Below are 17,425 nucleotides of genomic sequence, written 5' to 3' on the forward strand. Positions count from 1 at the left end.
GCCATTTCCCTAAGCCCTCTCTTAATCAGCTAGGAATTATAACCTCAAAAGACAGCACCTTCAAAAATGAAGAAAAAAAATGTAAGAGAAATTCTGCCCTAAGTGGAAAGAAATGCTATCCAGAACTTAGGGGGGTTTATCTGTTGTTTTTCTGTTATAGATTTTATTTTTCCTAAATGAAAAGAATTTTCATGTGGAATGAAAAAAAAAAATCCAAATAGAAATATTTTTCAAAAAAATAGAAAAAGCATATTTTATTTCCCAAGAAAAACATCCTAGTTGTTCTGTAAAAGACAAGTTCTCCTGAAGCAACCCATGATTCTTTAAAATGTGTGATAATGGGGAATATTCTCAAAGTTGATTTGGTTTCCTGAATCCAGTGGACTAGAGTGTTTATTATCTCATCCATTTTAAGATTAGGTACAAATTGAAAATACAACCAAAAACTCTGGCAAGAAGAGTGATAGATTCTCACTGTTGTGCGTGGACTTTTTTCTGTGGCCTTTAGATGATTTGGATAAATCAGGAACTTAATTCAGTGTCTGAAATTATTTTCTCATTTTCTTTCACCTCCAAGGGAATATCAAGAGACAGTGTAGGGACATAACAAAATGATTTTAACTGGTTTGTTCATTCAGATCCATACACATAGGACCTGCTTCTCCTCTCATTCTGGAGGAAATGGGCAGTAAATTCCACTGAAGTCAGAGGCAGTGTGCCACTTGGAAACTGGTGAAGGTGAGAGGAAAAGGCAACGTGAGGACTAGGATCTTCCTTATTTAATAGTGTTACATCTTGTTGTCTKCCTGCTTCAGGGGAACACAGGTGTGAAGGAACAATTAGTAGGATGACTGGCCATAATGGGATTGCTCACTGACTCCTCCTCGAATGATACAACTAGAAGGCCGTTGTGCTCACTTTTGTCAAAATGATTCTTGCTAAGAGAGCAGATAGAAGGACCCCTCTAAAAGACCATGCCACAGCTCATTCAAAGAAAATTCAAGTCATACAACATAAGCTTTTAGTGCATTGACAATCCTGGATCAGGGAGATTCATGATGATCAAAAACTCCACCAATGTAATGTTGTAAAAAGAATGTAGCTCTCCAGAAGAAAACTTTTTTTGCCAGAAATGTTACAGTGATCAAATCTCATTGGTAGGTAGAAATCTGAACTCCACTTATAACGTTAGGTTCCTAATGGTTTCTTTTACTTTCCTTTTGCTCCAGAGGACAATGAGAACTCCAAGTCAGATGAGAAAGGAAACCAGTCAGAAAACAGTGAAGACCCTGAGTCCGACCGGAAGAAGTCAGGGAATCAGTCGGATAACGAGATGAACTGTAACGATGATGGGAACAGCTCCAGCAACCAGGACAGCAGGGACAGTGACGACAGCTTTGAAAACTCTGACTTCGAGAATCAAAAGGCCCCTGAGGACAGTTTTGGCACGCTTGGTTCTATGCAGATCAAGGTGGAGCGTTATGTAGAGAGTGAGTCAGACTTGCGGCTACAGAACTGTGAATCACTGACCTCRGACAGTGCCAAGGACTCGGACAGTGCAGGGGAAGTGAATGCCCAGTCTTCCAGCAAACATCAAAAGAGGAAGAAGAGGAGAAAAAAACAAAAGGGAGGCAGCATGACCCGGAGAAGGCTGTCAAGCACTTCAAGCCCAAACGGACTTGACTCAGCTTTGGTGGACCAGCCCCAGCTGCTCTCGTCGCCAAACAGTGCCTCAGTGCTCAAAATTAAAACAGAAATCTCAGAACCTATCAATTTTGATAATGATAGCAGTATTTGGAATTACCCACCCAACAGGGAAATCTCAAGGAATGAATCACCCTACAGTATGACCAAGCCCCCCAGCTCCGAGCACTTCCCTTCCCCCCAAGCCAGCAGTAGTTTACACGTCTCCATTCCAGACTCCGTCCTCACCCCGCCAGGGACTGAAAATACTGCCAGCCGTAAAACTCAGTTCAGCACCTCATCCAGCTCGGCCTTGGCTCCTGTGTCCTCTGACCCCTTGTCACCCCCACTTTCAGCATCTCCACGGGACAAGCATCCGGGAGGTCCCAGCACTTCCAACTCTTTGTTGTACACTGGGGACCTGGAAGCCCTCCAGAGGTTACAAGCAGGCAATGTGGTGCTTCCTTTGGTTCACAGGGTAACGGGAACCCTTGCTGCGACCAGCACTGCTGCTCAGAGGGTCTACACCACTGGCACTATTCGGTATGCTCCAGCTGAAGTTACTTTAGCCATGCAGGGCAACCTCCTCCCCAACACCCATGCTGTTAACTTTGTTGATGTTAACAGCCCCAGCTTTGGGCTGGATCCTAAAACACCGATGGAAATGCTCTACCACCACGTTCACCGACTCAATATGTCGGGACCATTTGGAAGTGCTGTGAGCGGGGCCAGTCTGACCCAAATGCCTGCAGGGAACGTGTTCACGACTGCCGAAGGACTTTTTTCCACTCTTCCATTTCCTGTGTACAGCAATGGCATTCACACTACACAGACTCTGGAACGGAAAGAGGATTGAATTATGACCACATACTGTGTTCAGTGTTATACTCTGAGGCATAGACTATGTTTTAATTTAGACCTTTAATTCTAGCACTTTGAATTTGAGCAGGTCAGCTTATTCTCTCAATATGATGGTCCCCATTTCATCCCCTTTCTCGTTAACTTGACTTATTCTTTAATGTAAAGATATTTTTTTATTTTTGCCTTCAGAGAGTCGAAGTACCAGTTGCCTGCCATTTTGTCTTCTTCTAAGATGTGTGTTTTTTCCTTTGCATCTTTATTAAGATGCCTTTAATATGTGTATGCCTCTGCCATAGAATACTCAGTGTTGTGGTAAAGAGATTTTAAAGTGACAACCATTGGTTTTACTTCAAAATGATCTTGATATGATCAAGATTAAAAGAGACAAGCATAAACAATGTGCCCTGTTTGACTAAGTCAAATGAAAAGGGGTTTTTGTTCCTAATTCCTTTAAAAATAGGGGATAGTATTTTAGAATTTTATGCAGAGTTTAATTCTCTTTTTATGGTTAAGATTTTCTTACTTGCACATAAAATAATTTGGGTTCTTAAAAAGTTAATTTCTGGCCTGTGACTAGAATGTTAAAAAGTTGGACTAAATGTTAATTACTGAAACTTTAACTTAATTTCTAAAACCATGGTGCTATCATTTATTAATCTGTAATGTCTTCATACAATATGCAGCTTGTGGGCTGGGTTTTTTGAAAAGAATGTGTTCCGTACTGGTTTATAGTCGGGTGCTGCAGTCTCCTTGGTTAGTTAAGACAAAAGCCCTCATTAACATTTGCTGCAGGACTTAAAATTTTTTACCTCCAAACTAACAAGCATAGCCTCACATCAAATTTAAATGGGTCAGGAAGCCTTTTTCAAAAAGTGCTTAAAAAAAAAAAAAACAAAACAGAAAAAAAAATCAATTTAATTGACGCGAGGAGCAGTTTCTTAGGTGCATATTGTTTTGCTTAATTTTTTCTCAGTGTAACTGAGGCTAATTTTACAACGTCAAATAACACTTCGGAGTAAAACAGAAGAAATATTTAACATGTTTTGTTTTGTTTTTCACTTAATATTATAGAGGGAAGGTTGTAAATTTTTTTTCTGTTCTTTTATTTGGGTATTTTTTGTTGTTTTTCCTTATTTCTAGTGTTGAAACCAATATGTTTTAAAACTAAAGAATGGGTTAATAAGCTTGAAATAGATAACTACAACTGAAAACTGCACATTAAGTAAAAGAAAAGAAATCTCCTATTTTGTCTTCGTTGCCAGAAATCACAGTGTAGTGTCAAGCACTCCAAATGACTGTCAAATATAAATTCTTCTTCCACTCCATCTTTGGCAGCTGTTTGTTAAGGCATCTAATAACAGATGTGAGAACTGTAATGTGTACAATGTGTAAGTGTCCTTGGCTGTCAGTCCCATTGCAGTTTCAATGTGTGTTACTATATGCAGTATATACTAAGCTAATGTAGTTGTTTTGTCCTTTGTCTTCTCTGTGCTTTATCTCTAGTCTGGAGTGGTAAAGTCCCATTCCTGCAGTCCTAGTGAACCAGTGATTCTTGGGGGTTAGTGGTTTTTGTGTGGTGGCCTTCCTCTGTAATGTCACCTTATGCTGCTTCCACTGTCTGTATACCTTTTAATTTCCGCTGTTGCTTTGCTGTTGTGTATCCTCAGACCTTTCTCTCTCGTTTTCTCCCCCTGCTCCACACTTCTCCCCTCTCTCGTTCTCTCACTCGCTCTTTCCCTCCTCTTCACTCTCAGAGATAAAAGACTCTTAACTAGCTCAAGGTTAATGGAGCCATTTTTCCCACGGAGGAGTTCTGGGTGCGACTTACTCTTCCCGTGCGCCACACGAGGCACGACAGAGTAATGCTCAGATGTAGTGAACAAATTGATGCCATACAGCCTCAGTTGTTGACATTCCCGGAGTCCCTTGTGCTCTAACTGTAAGCAGAGGGTGCATTTCTTTGGTTTTCTCCCAGGTAGGCGGATGGAGCAATGCCCAGAGCAATTGCCAGTGAGACAGAAAATTCGTTCAAAGGTCAACCAACGTCGCTAAGAAAGGAAACTGAGCTTCGAATTGTCATATATATTTGCTTATGTGTGCAATGCTAATAATATTAACTCAGCTGTCCTTTGAATTTTTGATCGCTCACTGTGTCGAGTCAGTTCCTGCAGTAGCTTTGAATTTGAGAAGTAGGTCCGAGCCACAGTGGAATAATAGCAAAAAGGGATTGGATGCCACAAATTTTATTAATGAGCTTTTAAAGGTTACACTTGAAGGATTTAAGTAAGTCTAAAAAAGATGAGAAAGCTGATTGTGAAATTCAAAGTTTAATTTTGGAAGCTCTACTCTAGCTATTGAACAATCAAAGGAGTGCACCTATCAGCTACAAAGAACAGCTAGACAGCTGTTGTTGTTTTCTTTTTTTTTTTTTATAAATGTTTCTGTGTTGTGTCAAAATGATTTCTGGTGATTTAAACTAACAGATAATCACAGCTGCTGTCTAAATCCATAGTGTTTAAAATTACAAAATGAAAAAAAAACTTCATTACCTGTGAAGACTGTGTCTGTGTTTTTAACTATTTCTTGTACAAATATATGAAATCTTTTATGAGGAGACTGGTGCCAAGTAGCTGAATAATGGGGAAAGGGATTCTGTTCGTATAAATCTTAGCAGTGTTACCAACTCTACAATATAAAAAAAAAAAAAAAAAAAAAAGAATTAAAATGTTAAAAAGTGACAGCTATGGTACATTTATTTTGTGTTAAGCTAACCGAATCTAACTTCTTGAGTGCCTGGCTTATTTGAAACATTTTTTTCATTGATCATTGATAATGCTGCAAATCAGAAATGTACATACTTCATTTACAACAGGGTTCTTTTTATACTTTTGTAGATTCTCATACATGTCATACATGGTTGTCTTTATGTAACTTAATTTTTTTCATCCCGCAGGTGCCATTTTCATAATAAACTTCTCTTGGATTTGTTACTATCTGGCATCATTTCTTTTACATATAACCATCCTGACTAATGAATGCTGGTAGTATTTGTTTGAGCAGGTATTTTTTAATTGTTTTGTTTAAAAACAAACCAAAAAAAAGAAAAAAATAACAAAAAAAACAAAGAGGATGCAACTAGATTGTATTAATGCTTGTGAACTGAAGAAAAGAAGCTGTCAAGATGTAGGTTAAGAATGCTAATCCAAATACTACACCAAACTTGCCACCATCCTAAATTCTCAGCTACCCCAACTCATTGTCATATTGAGCATTTTTATGCACATTATCAAAGCTAAGTGATGGACCTGCAACATTAACCACAATAGAAGGCGTGCATTTTTTCTAGAGTAATGCACACCGGAAGAGGTCAGCTTTTGTACATTAATCATTTAAAGTGCACTTTATATTTTCATTTTTGTACTCTACAATGTTACAGTGAAAGTCTTCAGTCACATTATATCCTATCTAGGCTGCTGATGCTTCTAAATATGTATTTTCTTTCCYCAGATTAGCAACATGTAAGTTGTTGGTGTCGGGTGTACTCAATGGCTAGACTTTCGGCCTTCCAAACCGAAGAGCGAAACAGTTACCGAGGCGCAAAGCCTTGACCTCACAACTAAAAGAAATGCAAGGTCAAAAGCAGTTTTGATCACGCAGAAACYTGCACGAGGTGGCTCGCGCTGGAAAGCGAGCCCCGAAGCAGCCTGAGTTGCATCTTTTGAGTTTCCGTACAGCTCAGGACTCCCGGGCTCCGAGCCCCGGGCTGGATGCGTCTCCGGTCTGCAGGGGCAGCGAGGAGCAGGGGCTAGCAGTGCTCTTGCAGCCTCGCTCGCCTCTCCCAGTTGGCAATGATGTGTCCTGTTTGTGAGGTGGCTAAGGGTACGGATGCCAACCACAAGGAAAAAAAAATAATTGAGATTAAATGGAGATAGAATTAATGTTACCAGAATATAGCTTAAAGAAAGAATAGCATGCCTATTCCAAATCAGTGTTAACAAATATTATTATCTAAAGACACTAATTTCATCAAAGGGCTGGGGGAATGAAGGGAAGAGGGTTTGAACTGTTTCAAAAGCTGTTGCTCAGTTATACTGCCTTAGCAGTGCAGTTCATGGTCCAAAGGAATAGACTGCTCTAAAATTCCTGGTTGGAGAAGAAAGTTTTTGCTTTAAAGAAAATGACAGAAARGTTGTTTCTTTTTCATAGTGACACGGTTGCATTAGGATAGTCCTAGGCAATGCATTGTCTTAATTATTATTTATAGTTCTAAAGTGTTCTTGGAGGGTTGGTGTAGTTGCCATTCTTAAAGTATTTGGAGATAAAGCAGCTTGCCATGCAGAAAGTTAGACACATGGCAGCAAGTTGTTCCATCAAAGAACATTTTCAGAAGCAACTGATCTCAGCAACTGCCATTTTTGGAAAGTTTGTTCATTATCACTATCTTTGCATAACAATATATGCTAGTACCTTAACCCCACCTGAAGATTTGAAAGGGAGTTAGTTCTTTTGAAGCATCATGACTCTGAAAATTAAAGTGATAGTTGGCTTTTTTTCAGAACTATCTAGATAACCGGTTCTGACAGCCTACACAGGTACTATTGCAAGGTGGTCRTATCACTGCAGTAACTGCGATGCCCCCGACAGCACATTTATTGTTACAATGGTAGGAACTGTGCTAATTTAAATATGTCAGTGCTTTCAGAACCATTTGCATAGTATTTTTCCTTCTTACCATTGTAATTTCTCTATTTACATTTTGGGCTAGGGGAGGATGGAGGAAAGGCTGGATGTGCATTGTCAGCTAATTTAATGAACTGTCATCTACCGGCGAGGTTACTAAGGAGCCTGCAGAAGTGTGAACAAGTGGGATGTCACCAGAACCACAGCTGTTCAGGTAAGATCAAACCATTTATACAACACACGTGCACCCAGACATGAAGATCTACCATTTCTGAGAGTCAACAGGGCTTTATGACTGGACATGGCAGTACCTGAATCCACCAAATAGCCCTACACATCAGTCCTGTAAAACATATCCACTCTGATATAACACTTTCATTGACCAGATCCAAGATCTTCCTGAAAGCTATAGGACTCAAGGTAAGCAGAGGATACAGTTTTGCTTTTAACTGGCCCAGATGAGGCTAGGTCTTCTCCAGTAAATTTTGTTCAGAATGTAAAACTCAGTGAGGAGAGACTGGAGAAAAGGAAGTTTTTAATTTTCACAGTTACAATGGGGTGACCTTTTTGGTAATAAAAAGTCCAGAAAATTTAGAATACAAATTCATACAAATAAAGCATTTCTGGAAGCATCACAAGCCAGTGGTAAAACTAGAGAGCTTAGTGACTCAGGAGAAATGTCCAAAGCCAAAAAATGGAAGAGTTGGATTACATTTTTAGAAAGCAAAAAATCTTTTCCTTGTTGTAGTAACTGTGTAGCCTAGATGTGATGCAGAATATAGACACCGACATTGCAATGAGCACTGACTTTTAATGCTCAGGAAAAAAGACTATCAGGGCACAATAAAGGCATATGGAAAGATAGTGGCAGAAGGTTTGCATTGCTCTGCAGATAGGAGACTTTATTGCCCAATACTTTGTCTCTAATTGCCTTTCATTAACTGTAGAGACATGGAGTATTGATATTCCCTTTCCCATTACAAGTTTTTGTAAGGAAAAGGCCTCCTGTCTTGTTTGTAWTGAAAGAGAATGTAATTTTTTTCTCTCTTTTTTTCAAAGGAAAGGAAGCAGGTTTTCCTCTTGTTTTAAGAGCATTTACAGATTTATAGCGGAAATGACAGGAACAGGATGTATTAACCATGTGGCTCTAGCAGAATGAGTCTATATCCTTGATTGATTTAAAAGTTCATCTGTGTCCTCTGAATGGTCACAAAGGGTCAAGTCTTGGTCCTGTTCAAATCAATGAGAGCCYGACTAATGACTTTAATGGCTTTAGGAACAGGACCAAAATTTTGAGCCAACATTTGTAAGCAAATAGCAAAGCACAGGCTATAGCACAAACTGTGGACAAACGAGTCCTGCTGATTGGTACAATGCATCACGTCTCCTTTCTAATCCTAGATCACACCACTCAGATGCTAAGATAGCAGCTCTTTTTTGCTTAATTAGAACACTCTCCCAGTCTTCCCAAGCTGCATGTTCCGATATTTCCGGAGATTCCTATTTTAAATCAAGTAGGAAGTGAGATGGAAGCACAGGTAGGATTGAGCAAACTCAGCTTTCTCTCTGTCTGTGTGGAAGCTTGGGGCTTTAATGGAAAGCAAAGTCTTGTGAAACTTGTCTTTTCTTGACCTGTGAGCACTGYAAGTCCCTATGGCAGCATCAGTATCACCAACACAGCCTTCCCTGATGCTCTTGGCTTATSATAGCCCATCACAATATGGGAAAGCTCAACATATTGCAAGGAAAAGAATATTCACTGAAGCCAGTTTCCAATCTCTGTCTGGTCTGTGAATCTCTGAGATGGTTTCCCACAATTTTGTTTTTCCCAGCTCTCTTCTTTGTCATGAAATGTAAGATAGGGTCTTGCAGGGGTGACAAAGACCAACCCCAGTGCAGGATGTCCTGTCTCTTTATATTCCCCTTTTAGTGAATGTGAAGAACTACGATTTCCCCAAGTTTCACTCTGAGATGAAATACACATCCTATAGCAAGGGCCTGTGAAACAGCTCTGATTTTTGTCCTCTTTCTCGCTTACAGTATGTCCTCGCTGCTGGGTCTGGCTTGGCCCTTCCAGTTCCTAGATAATTTTCTTCATTGGATGTTGCTTGAAATGTTTCATTGCACATCAGTAGGGTCATTTCTGTCCCAGCTGAAGCCCCATGCTTTCACATCCTCTCTAGAGCATCAGTTCTCTCCTTTTTTCCCCAGCCTTTACTTTTGGCTTTGCCTGTCCTTCTTCACAATGCCTGAACACACCCAGCCGGGTGTCAATCGCTTCCCTAGAGTGATCTATAACTATTACTGCCACTCCCTGGCCCTTGTTACCAAGCCAATTTTATATCCAATCGAGTATTTTACCATCAGTACCGTACTTGCTAACCTTATAAATTAATCCGTTATGTGGCACTGTATTGAGAGCCTTTTCAAGTCCAAGTAAATTATGTCTCCTTCTTCACCCCTGTCCACTCTCATTGTCACTTCCTCAGAGAAATGAATCAAGATTGTTAAGCATGACCTCCCTTTTGTAAATCCATGCTGACTATCTCTAACCAATCTATATTAGATTGGTATTAAATCAAGACACAGACTCATAGGGGGCCTGCTATATAAATGTAACCTAAGGTTGCTTCTTGTGGAGATGAGAYGGGGGAATCACTGGTACACTGAAGTTAACAACACCAGGGCTGATGGTTTGCCAATAACTTATTAGTGGTCAGATCCCTCCCTGGGGCGGCAGCCAGAGCTTCACTGGAGAAAAGCAAARCTTTTATCTGCATTTGTCTAGCGTGTTTCTATCTCAGAAATGAAGGTGATCATTGAGGATGAGGAGAGAACGGAGTTCTGCTTTTATTTGTCTGTGATGAAGCCACTATCCRAAAGACACTGCTAAATCTCATTGTCCCATGAAAGTTAGGCTTCCACTATTGATTTTGGCAGATAAGCATGAGCAGGCATTTCTAAATGGTTTATACTTAGAAGATAGGTTTATATTATATATCCTCTAAGTTATTCCTTCATAAAACAATGAAAACAATGAATTGTTTTCARTAATTTTTTTTTWAAAAAAAGATAAATATTTTCCCCTCCACTTAACAAAAACAGCAAAAAGCCTAATATAATAGATAATGAAAGGAAGAAAGGATGGATCCCTCCAGGACACCTCTATTTTATGTGCTTTGGAGAATGAGCATGTTTGACTTTCAGAGGCAAACAGAATATTGCCTCCCTACTTCTAAAAACAGTCCTACATATTATCTAATGAGCATGGCAAAAGGCAGCATAGACATTTTCTTCTTGTATAGGCACAAAAAAAAATGTCACTGAGAGAGCTCTATACTTTGACTAAGTTGTTGGGGGACTAAATGCGTGTTAAAATGTTCTCAATCTTCTTTACAAAACAATGAAAGAAGAGGATGAGGAAGAAGACAGAGAGAGCAAAAGCCTGATTACTCAGGCTAGTTCCCCAGGCAATGTTTAGATTATGACATGAATGTGTCTAGGATCTTGCTTCCTTTGAAGAACGCAGTAATTACCCAAGTCAGAGACTCTACATCCCAACACTGACTGTTGCCAGAGAGGCAACTTTTTTGACAGAAACTTGTAGCAAGAGGTGAGCTTAAGGATTKCAAAGTGGGCTGGAGGGACTTGTGCATCACGCCTCCTTGCCGATGGAAGCACAGCTTCCAGGAGCACTAAGATGGCAGGTGGCACATGCAGACCTCTGCAGTAGTTTCAATGAAATGTTTTGCAGCCTTTCCACATCCATGTAGGAAACATCCCTCATTGAACTCTCTTTAGGAGAAATTGCTCCCAACAGCCTGTCTGGAGCTTGTTGGACAACATACTCATCAAGCACTCAGAGATCCAGAGGAAGTCAAAGATGACCCTTGGGAGAATAACCTCTGTCCTTCTCCCCTGGCATACCCAAGGTGCACGCTAGAAGCTCACTAACATACACCTTGTAGAGCCTTAGTGCTGTAATGTATGCAGATATTTGTTTCCCTTGGGCCTTTGAATGAGGAATGCTGCCAGAGTCCGGCCTATAGCTGATCATACTGTTTGTGAACTTGACTACTTGTTTTGAGGGCAGTCAGGCCTACAGGCAACACATTGTTCGTGAACCCAATAYTGCCAGGGTTGGGCCTGCAGCTGATCATACTATTCGTGAACCCAATTTGCTGTTTTAAAGGTGACCAGACCTACAGTCAACAGGCTGTTTGTGAAACTGGTACTGCCAGTAGGGCCTATAGTTACCACAGTATTTGGTATCCCTATTAAGAGATGAATCCAGCTGCCTGCCCCCAGTCCCTCTAACCTTRGAGAATCGTCTGGAACACAAGGGGATTCATCTCGTAGCAAATTTCCGCCCACCCTCCCATCAAACTGCAACAAGAGCCTTATTGCTGTAGTGTGTGCAGATGTTTGTTTCCCTTGCGCCTTTGAAGGAGGAATGCAGTAGTCAATGTATGCTCGAAAGACTCAGCCTAATCAGAGCTGCTGCAGGACGCAGAGCTTCTGGCAAACATCCAYTTAAACAAAGGAAAGAGGCCCCCAAATCAGCCTGGCCTGCTTTCAAGGCCTTGACTCTGTAACAGCCACTCCAGACATGCTCAAAAACAACTTGCAAAAACAATAGTCAGTACAGCAAAGCAAAACTTAAAGGGCTGTAGCACTAGAAAGAAAGACTCAGAGTACAGCTCCTACTCTTTGGAAGTATGGATTGCTCATACACTTTATGATGGAAGATATGTCTTGAAACAGAAGTTAAAATATTTTGGGTTTCTTAAGAAAATAAAATATAGAAATATGTATAAATAATAAATTAAAAAATATATTAAGTATTGGCATAAAGATACATCACATCTATGTYGAGTCCCATAACCAAAAATGTATGGTTTAATACAAAGTGCCTAAAATAAAGTTATGCATACAACCCAAGATATCAAACAAACACCTTTAAGAAACCAGCTATCGGCTAACCATTTGCTGTACAAAGATCCTTCATACAAATGCTTCAAATACAAATTCTGTAGTTATTTTTCTGAACAAATACGATCACGGGTGAAGGATGAATTGATAATAGTAATCCCATCTTACTAGAAGAGCCCCTGAAACAGTAATCTTGATTAGGAGAAGATGCCTTACCTTAGTAGGGCATCCTCTGCAACAGTGTGCAATTTTTTAAGTTAAAAAATAGAAAAATTAACAATAACAAAAAGTGAATAAAAAAAGTAAAACAAAACCAGAAACTAATTTCTCTGCCATCTCTGCAAGTCTTTACCTATGCTTTTGAGGACCTTTTTGAATGTAGAAAAGTTCTGTCAAGAATAGAATGTATCTTATATTCCTGCATTAACTCCTCTTTTCCCGCACACATAAACTATACTTACAGAAATCAGTAGTTCTCCCCAGAAAGTCATTAGTAGGAGAAAAGAACTGACACTGGAGGAAGGAGATGCTTCTTTAACTTCAACATTAAGTGTCTGCAGGGCACCTACCTTCCTTATTTCATCTAGTCATGGCGGCTTGCACTACTGCACTTGACCCCCCACTGTGAAAAAAATGGGGGCCATCTAAATAGAAATCAAGATACTTAAAATGCTAAAACTCATATGACCAGAAAACACCCTGTGAAAAGAATTTGCCACAGCTTAAAATATTGACTTCACCAATAGTGCAATACCAGACTCGAGAAGAACATAAAGCTCGGAAGTTCTTCCAACACTTCAGCAACACAGTGCTGAGATGTGCACTGGCTCATGCATACGCCACATCAGCCTGGTATTGGTGCAATGAGGCACAGACTTACTCTGTGCCTCAAGTCATGTATTTATTCCTGTTACTTGAGTTCATTTTCTAACGAAGAAAAGAGGCTTCCCGCACACACATCTGAAAACTATAATATCCTTGACACTTAGCTAGAAGAATAAATAAGTATAAATGCCAACCCTTCTTCCTTGCAAAGAATGCAAATGTAAAGAAAACTTCCTGGAGTACACACATCCCACAGAAAAGTCAGTAATCTTTAATGTCTCCTTTGGGAGATTCTTGCTTCAATTTACAGTCTCCCCTGTTATTTCTCCCAGTTTCAAAAGAAAAATATATAGTAGAGAGAGCTATATTTAAATGGATTAAGAAAACAACCACTTCTTCCAATCAATTATCTCTGGTTAGTGACAAATAAGTGGAGATGGCACCAAGATAAAGTCCTGCTGGATTTTCCTATGCTTATGGGAGTGTTCTTGATAGGGAATGTTTATTTCCAACTTCCTTGACCCCATGCTTGCTTCTTTTTTTTTTTTTTTTGGTCATTGATAGACTCTCTTTTTTTCATTTCTACACAAGATTAGGTACTATCAGAGGTTAGCAAAGTAGGCCTTTGGGAGGTTTTAGTATGGAATATTATTTTTCTGTTGACCTTGTAATGCTATCATTTGATGACTCTGTATGATAAGAGCATTTAATACTCTGTCTGGGCTGACAGATAAAATTCAAGACACAATCCGTAACTACCCAAGGGCTTGATGACCATGAAGGCATCTGCCTTTTCAAGTTATACCCAAACTAATATTTCATAAAGAAACCTCCATGAGGCTTTAGCAGGAAGATCATCACAGTAGGTCACTGGCTCTCAAACTGATTCTCTTTATAATTTGCCATGGTGGGAACTTGATAACCTTTAAAAGAGCATGCAAGGAGCTTTTCTTCAGTTGTCTAAAATGCCCAATAAATCCTGTGAAGTTATACATCAGAAAACATTTTCGTGGGTGATATGGATTGGTCTGGAGGCCTGCAAAGCAATTCTCTACCCTATACTCTAATGAAATTTTGGAGTTAACGACTCAAAAATGCCAGAAGGCTAATCACCACTTCAACATAGTAGTAGTAACAATAGTAGTAGAAATAATAGTAATAGTAATAACAACAGCAATAATAACAATAATGAATATTGATAAGCAGACTTCTTGAATATTTGTCAGAGGTGAAATCTGATTGCATCTCTATAGACATCCCATCTGTACATCTCACAGCTCTCTGCTGAGAAATGCAGGTGAGTGGCGTGCTCAGTGAAGCTGACCCATACAGTGAAATGGTTTAGGAGAAATGACATTTATTTATTGATTGAAAATAAAATTTATGAACTATGAAGCTGAAAATTGTACTAGAGGGAATTGGCCCAAGAGGACATTAGGAATAGAGTATGTGTGCCTGTGTGCGTGTGCATGAGTGCATAGCACATGTAAAATAAGTTAAAGGTTCCTTAAAGGCTTCTGATTCCCTACGCAAAGCCTCTGAGGAAAGAAACTGAAAGCTTTTAATGCTACCAGGGCTTTGTCAGTTAGCTATTTGCATATTTTGCCTACAAACCCTAACTGTATTAATTCATTTTTATTTACCTTTCTGCCACTTCCAAAAGAAACCTCGCAGGAAGCCATTAATGACACAGCTTCATAAGAGATAATTTTCAGAGAGGCTTTGCAGGTAGTCACTGAAGGGGGAAAAAATGTGTGTCAAATTTAGGTTATTAACAATATAATCCTTAAACAGATGGTATCTCAAAGACTAATTCATCTTCAAATTTGACTGTAAAACTGCATGATCCTTCGCTCTGTGTGCCTACGAATTTATTTTTCATTCTTTTTCTTTTTTTTTTCATGTTTACTAGGGGGATATGGTTAGAAAGTGAAGCAGGAGGGCTTTGAGGCCCTGAGCTGGAAGGTAGAAGATGCAGCTTCATCATGCTCCCACATCTTCCATTCGAACTTGGGTGCTTTTCTCAGGCCTGCAGTCTGCAAGACAAATCATGTGGCAAGGAGCCTTTACATTAAAAGCTTTAAAGCAGGCATAGGCAGCCAGTGTGGAGCAACTGCTGTATTTTATCATAACTTTTCATAACTTTTTTTTCCTTTTTTTTTTTTTTTTTAGCTTAGTGACAGGGTTTTAATAGACAAACCAGCTGCGTGAGAAGCAATTGCTCTGACATCAGTGGCAATGGAAAGTGAGGGGTCCTATTTAATACATTCGAACAACAAAAGTAGTCATGGACTAATGCAGTCTCAGTCTTATCCCCACATAAGGACAAAGCACTCAAACCTTTGTGTCTTCCCACATTGAGAGAAGGAAATCTCCTTTTTTCCTGTGAATTTATAATAACTAGTATAAATTACTTTTAACCCTTCCTATTGCTTCAGTGTGTATCAAAAGACTGCTGTAAATTGGGGTGATAGCTGTTCTTTTCAGTTAATATTTTGTTTTTGTTTTTTTTTTCCCTCATAAAAAATGAGGAAATGTTGCATCTGGAAAAACCCAAGGTCGGCTTGTGCCGGTAGCTGTGGTTGGGAAACACCCTTGTGACACATTTCACCAGGCCATTGCTGAAGTTAATTAGTATCAAGCCCTGAAGATGTTTCTCAGCTCACAACATGGGAAGATAGCGGGGAAATGAAAAGCAGTTTCTGGGTAGGGGACTTCAAGCTCGGACATTTTCTAAAGCAATTAATACTGTGGAAAGAGAGGAAAATAATCTTAGAAAATATGAATGTTGGGTGTTTCTTCCTCTAAAAATAAATGCGTGAGCGATTTTTGAAAAGTAGCATTGAGTGTGGATAAGTAAAGCATGCAGAGGTCTCTGCGCTGATGCTCTTTCTCTGTAATTTTAATGCGACGATTATTTTATAATCTTTTAATGTATTTTTAACTAATTTGAAGTCCGGGGTTGACCTCAGATTAGCCGTATAGCTCAATTATTTAAATATTGAAGCTTTTTCTAACACCCCCAAAAGGAGCATTTTTTAGATGATTCAGCTGTAACGCCCTGTGCTAATTATCCCCATTCCCTCTTAAAATGTCTGCAAAATAAACCAAGAAACAAATAAATCTRGTGAAACATTAAGGGCCAGCAATTGCTTAGCTTCGCAGCCCTTGGCAGATAATTAGCAAGAATTAATCCCCCCTCACAGCTGTGCAAATCAATTGGGGTAGCTACACATGTTATGAGCTTGCTCAGCCTCATCAGTGGGCAGCAGCCAGTGGCATCTCCAGAGGATGGCTCAGCACAGGCAAGAGGTGACTTGTTCTCAGGAGACATCACTCTCAAGAGACCTATAGAGATTAATCTGAAGCCTATTTAAGTCATTATTTAAATTTAATTCCATGCTGGTGAATCCAAGCCTTTATGCCCTAATCCCTCCCAGGGATTGTGCCTGGCTGGCAGGTAGCTGTGGAGGAAGGGTTTTTTTTGTAGTTTTTTATTTTTACACTGGGGACATTTACTGAGGGTTTCATATCCTCATTGCTGGCATTGTTATGTCCATAAGCAACATGAGTAGTTGTGGCAACTAGTCGGTTTCGTGGGCCACGTTAAATTTAAATAAAAATAAGATAGTTCTAAGTACCTGCCAAGGCTTTATTCACATTGCTTAAAGCTGCTCTTTGTCAGCAGATGCAGTTTTAGTTGCATTCGTAGAAAGATGTCCTTGTAGGCTTCCACACTCCTGTATCATTTTAATATGATTTTATAGCATTTTCTTTTTATTTTTCTGTCTCTTCAATTAGAGAAATACTTCAAGGGGGCAAGCATATATTGTGATAATGGATGAAGATTTGACAGATGGACAAACACACAGTAGATACAGCCATGTACTAAATGGCCTGCTGGCATAAAGATTTCACCTCTTGCACTTGCAAAAGCCCCAGTGGTGAAATAAAGGAAATCTCAGATTGCTGTAATAATTTCCAAAATAATTGCTTCATCCGCTTGTGAATTTGTTATATCGAATTGTCTGCTTGATTTAACTTTGTTAATTACTTTCAAAGGAGTAGTAGTAGCAATAATAATAATAATAAAAGGGAGTGGCTCAGTCTAAAAAGCAAATGTGATGTCTAAAAAGCAAGTCATATTAGAAAAGAATTAGTTTTTCATAAATGATCAAATTAAATGTATTCTATTTAATAGTGTAGAAAATAAACCATTTCAGCAAGATGTCTCTGATGTCTTCTGATAAGATGTGTTTTAAATAAATCTGATATCCTAATTATAAGATTTTTCCTTCTGGATAACAATGCTAGGTGTTAAGCAGGTTAACATCTTCCTTTATGTATGTGTTTCTCCTTATAATGTGAAAAAAGAGACTTGAAATGTATTCCCAATGGCACTTGTAAGAGCTTTGGAAGTTCCGTGCTGGGGAGACCTCTCTGC

General features: G+C 39.3%; 1 protein-coding gene across 1 annotated transcript in view; it reads left to right on the plus strand.

The window, feature by feature from the left end:
- Positions 1 to 4,968, plus strand: part of NPAS3 (neuronal PAS domain protein 3) — a 542,948-nt gene extending 537,980 nt beyond the window's left edge. Inside the window, exon 12 of the mRNA XM_026051847.1 lies at positions 1,230 to 4,968. Within this exon, the coding sequence (XP_025907632.1) occupies positions 1,230 to 2,539 (1,310 nt within the window). The 3' untranslated portion in view covers positions 2,540 to 4,968. The remainder of the gene's footprint in view (positions 1 to 1,229) is intronic.
- Positions 4,969 to 17,425: the final 12,457 nt, after the last annotated feature.

This window comes from Nothoprocta perdicaria, unplaced genomic scaffold, assembly GCF_003342845.1.
Source record: "Nothoprocta perdicaria isolate Ctin4 unplaced genomic scaffold, notPer1 scaffold_8, whole genome shotgun sequence".
Taxonomy (NCBI): domain Eukaryota; kingdom Metazoa; phylum Chordata; class Aves; order Tinamiformes; family Tinamidae; genus Nothoprocta; species Nothoprocta perdicaria.